The sequence below is a fragment of the Poeciliopsis prolifica genome, unplaced genomic scaffold (assembly GCF_027474105.1).
Source record: "Poeciliopsis prolifica strain line A6 unplaced genomic scaffold, Auburn_PproV2 SCAFFOLD005, whole genome shotgun sequence".
Taxonomy (NCBI): Eukaryota; Metazoa; Chordata; class Actinopteri; order Cyprinodontiformes; family Poeciliidae; genus Poeciliopsis; species Poeciliopsis prolifica.
In genome coordinates, this window is record NW_026562380.1 from 5597961 (window position 1) to 5602142 (window position 4182).

At 41.1% G+C, this 4182-nt stretch overlaps 1 protein-coding gene across 1 annotated transcript; it reads right to left on the reverse strand.

Annotated features, from left to right (window-relative positions):
* Positions 1–289: 289 nt before the first annotated feature.
* On the reverse strand, positions 290–3218 carry LOC129359741 (caldesmon-like). Its single transcript, XM_055029594.1, has one exon. The coding sequence runs from the start codon at positions 3120–3122 to the stop codon at positions 1560–1562; it is 1563 nt and encodes a 520-aa protein (XP_054885569.1). The 5' UTR covers positions 3123–3218; the 3' UTR covers positions 290–1559.
* Positions 3219–4182: the final 964 nt, after the last annotated feature.

The window sequence follows — 4182 nt, forward strand, 5'->3', positions numbered from 1 at the left end:
CTCGTAGAGAGATCAGCCACTGTGCATTGCTGTTGTGGGACGCCTCCCTTTACCATATGCCTTTCCAGTATTGTTCAGTCTCCAGGCTTGGTGGGTCTGCTCTGTTGTTATTACCCTGCCATTGAGAGTACACCTTAGCTGGTTGAGTGGAGAAGAGCCGGTTAATCCTTCTGGATTCATTCTCCTTGTGTATCTCTTTAGGCGGCTGGCCAAGGCTTGGAGCCTCTGTTTGGCAGTTTCGAGTGCTTCAGGTATGGGGTATCTGCCTGTACTTTCTGGGTACTGGTCTTTTCATTGCACCCTTGTGGAGCTCTGATAGTTGCCTCACTTCCCTCCTTGTTACCTTGATTTTAGCCTCTAACCGTCTTTTTCATGGTGGGTATTGGGTCTCATGGTTGCTCTTATAGCCAAGCATCTCAAGAATCACTGATGCTGAGTTGTAGACGAGACCTGATGCAATCAGACAAAACCTGACCAGAACAGACAAGAATTGACCAGACCCAGACCCTTTCAGACCCAGATCCAACCAGACCCCAGATCTGACCAGATCCGACCCAACCACTCCCAGACCAGAGCCGACCAGACCAAATTGGACCCTGACCAGTGCCAGACCCAGACCAGATCCGGCCCAAACATACTTTGTCGAACACAAGTGTTTTGCAACACTTTCCCTCTGTTTCACACACTTCTGTGAATTGAAGGCAATCTGCTGTGACTTCTCTCTGGTGTCTGAGTCCCAGGTGGCTGAGAATCAGGTGTATTCTTTGACCCTTTGACGTGCCTAATAATTCTTTCATGTTGCACTTTAATGACATTTGCCGGGTCTGGCTCGAAACTGGGACTAGTTTTGAGGCTGGTACCAGCGTCAAGACGAGGACAAGTGCCATAATTAAGACAAATTTTTAAAACCTTGCAAGATTCATTGGGTTTGGTCGGTGGCTTAGGTTGGGGACGAGCAGTGTATTTGATCCAGGTGTATTTAAGCTGAAATTCATCTAAAATTTGCAGGATAGTAGCCTTTGAGAACTGGACTTGGAGACCCAAAGAGGCAAGCATGTAGCTACTCGACAGTGGGGAGATTTTGTTATTTTTACTGTATTAATTTAACTTTTTATCCATTTGTATACAAGTTGATTTCTCATATCCACCCACTTGTTATGCACATTTTATAGCATAACAGAATCTGTGGGGATAGGGTCATTTAAAAAAATCAATCAAGTGTCATGTTTGTGAACTTTAGGAGAAGCCGGAGCACCCGGAGAGAACCAACAGACAAGACAAAGACAAGATGAGAAGACAGGAAATGAGATTAAATTGCACAATTGGGGGAAGTTTTAGGAAGGATTTAGAAGTTTCTCTTATTCAGCACATGTAACTCCTATACAAATATATCAGCAGAGTTTTGTAGAGCCTGACTACATGCAAGTGCTCATGGTTTACATGAATTAAATGGCAGTTTTGGCATTTAATTCAAGTGTGAAGGAAACGGAGTACATAAAAGCTGCTGGACTCAGGTTCTTGAGGACTGCAGATTGAGACCACTGCTTTAGATACTTTAATCAATTGAAGGGAGTTTTGGAATTTATAGGTGGTAGAGAACCATCTTTTGGCATTGGGACATGCCTGACTATACGTGCATGTTGCAGTTTGATGACATTTTTTGGGTCTGGCTCAAAACTGGGACGCGTGTCAAGACTGGTACCAGCGACAAGACCGGGACAAGTGTCATAACTGGGACAAATGTTTAAAACCCTGCAAGAATCACCAACTTTGGGAGGTGGCTTGGGTTTCCTAAATTTGCTTTGGATGTATTGTACATCCAGCCCCCTGTCTTGAGCCTTCTGCAATTCAGTCTTCATGTATTCCTTAATGGTGTCTGAAGGATTAGTGAAACTGTGATGAAGACTCCGCTGTTCCGCCATGTCCGTGTTTTTCTTATTTCTCTCTTTGGCACGCTTCTCTGCCGCCATTCGAAGGTTGAATTCGGAACAGTCGAGGGTGATTTGTCGTTTTTGTTGGTACTTTTTTTCTTCTTCAGCCGCATACAACTTGTCAGCCTCCCTCATTTCATAAAGCCTTTTTCTGCTTTTCTCTTTGTCAGTTTGTTTCTCCTCTAGTTTCTCTCTCGCTAGATAAGTATTTGTTTCCAAAAGAGATTTTTCCGTAGTAGCCTTTCTCTCCTGTTCTTCCTCCTCTCGCTGTTTTTCTTTCATCCTCCTTTGTATGTCGAGTTTGTTGATTCTATTCTCTCTTGAAGCCAACTTGGAATTTTCCTCTTTTTTTATCTCTGCAAGCTTGTCATACACGTTTTGTATCTTCATCTGAGTCTCTCTTAATCTGTCGGCCTTATATTTTTCTGAATTTCTAGTGGTCGAGAGAAAATCCCCCCAATTCCCTGTGTCCTCCTTGCGAGATATTTCCAACTGCTCCATTTTAGAGCGTATTTGCTTAATAGGATTTTGCTGAAGGCAATCCCTTTCCATTTCCCTCCGTTTCTCTCTGTCTTCATTTTCCCTTTGGTTTATGTATGCATCTTTGAGCATAATTTGCCTTGTCTCCTCATGTCCAAGTAGTCGTTTCTGTTCTGCAATTTGTTTATGTTCACGCATCTGGCCAATGTACTCGTCAGCGTTAGCCCGTGTGGTCTGTTTCCGTTTGATCTCTTCATTTTTAATCCGTTCATCAGCAGCGTTGTTCCAAGAATTGATCTCCCCACTTTCTTTTGCAAGTTTTTCTGCAGCTGTCCTCTTGTCTCGCTGATATGCCGCCAAAACTTTGTTGAATTCTTTTATCCCTTGCTTACTGAGTTCTCTGTTAAAATTCTCCACACCCTTGTCTCGTTGCATCATTTTGTATTTGCTCTTTTCAATGAGGGCACGTTGTTCTTGTTCTACGAACTGCCTTTCTTCTTCAGCAATCCGGTCAAATCCTTGCTCTTTTGCAAGTTTTTCTGCTTCTTTCTTTGCTACATGTTTAGTGCGTTTTGCCTCCAAAATCTCAAATTTTGGTCGCAAGCGATCAAAATTCTTTTGACAATTTTCACCGACAAGATCATTTGCTCTTGACATTTGCTGAATTGTATACCAACAGTATGATGGTAGGATGACTGTATTTCTCTTCATTTTTTAGTGAAAGTTTTTCACAATAACCAGAAAAAGCAGGTCTAAGTTAAATCCAAGAAATTCAACTCACAGACTGGTTCTAATTCAGTGTGTACACTTCACCGCGATCCGAAGTAGAATGGAGTGCAGTGAAATTCAGTTCTTTGAAGTGACTCAGAACTAGCTTCACAGAAGTAAACTTTATGACATCACTGTGACATATGACATCATCAGACTGTCATCTGTTCAATGACATTACAAACTTGCATTTCGCATCTAGGAACATTTTCAGAATCTAAAGCATTATTCTTTAGTAATTCAAATTCAAAATTCTAATGTCACTGAAAGTACGGAGATACTCCAACGTGCTGCAACCCTGAGCAGCACAATTCTAGAAACAGGTCAGGTTACAGGTTAAGCAATAAAACTGTTCAAAGTGCTTTACATAAAAAAAACTAAACAAAAGTCAAAAATACAGTCATTGAACAAGCAGTCATTGTAATTAAAACAATGATTTTAGTCATTGTCATTCCTAAAATTTCCTTTGAGGTATTTAATATTTGTTTCTAGAATTGTGCTGCTCAGGTTTGCAGCACGTTCGAGTATCTCTGTACTTTCAGTGACATTAGAATTCAGAATTTGAATTAATAAAGAACCATACGTTTAATTCTGAAACTGTTCCTGCCTGGAGAGTGCATGTTTGTAATGTCGTTGAACAGATGACAGTCTGATGATGTCATATGTCACAGCGATGTCACAAAGTTACTTCTGTGATGCCAGTTCTGAGTCACTTCAACGTACTGAATTTCACTGCACTGCGTTCTTCTTCAGATCGCGGTGAAGTGGACACACTGAATTGGAACTAGTCCATGAGGTGAGTTTCTTAGATTGATAAGAATTAGACATTTCTGGATTTAACTTAGACCTGCTTTTTGCGGAAAGAACTTTGGGATTCTGGTTATTGTGAAAAACTTTCACTTAAAAATGAAGAGAAATACAGTCATCCTACCATCATACTGTTGGTATTCAATTCAGCAAATGTCAAGAGCAAATGATCTTGTCGGTGAAAATTGTCAAAAGA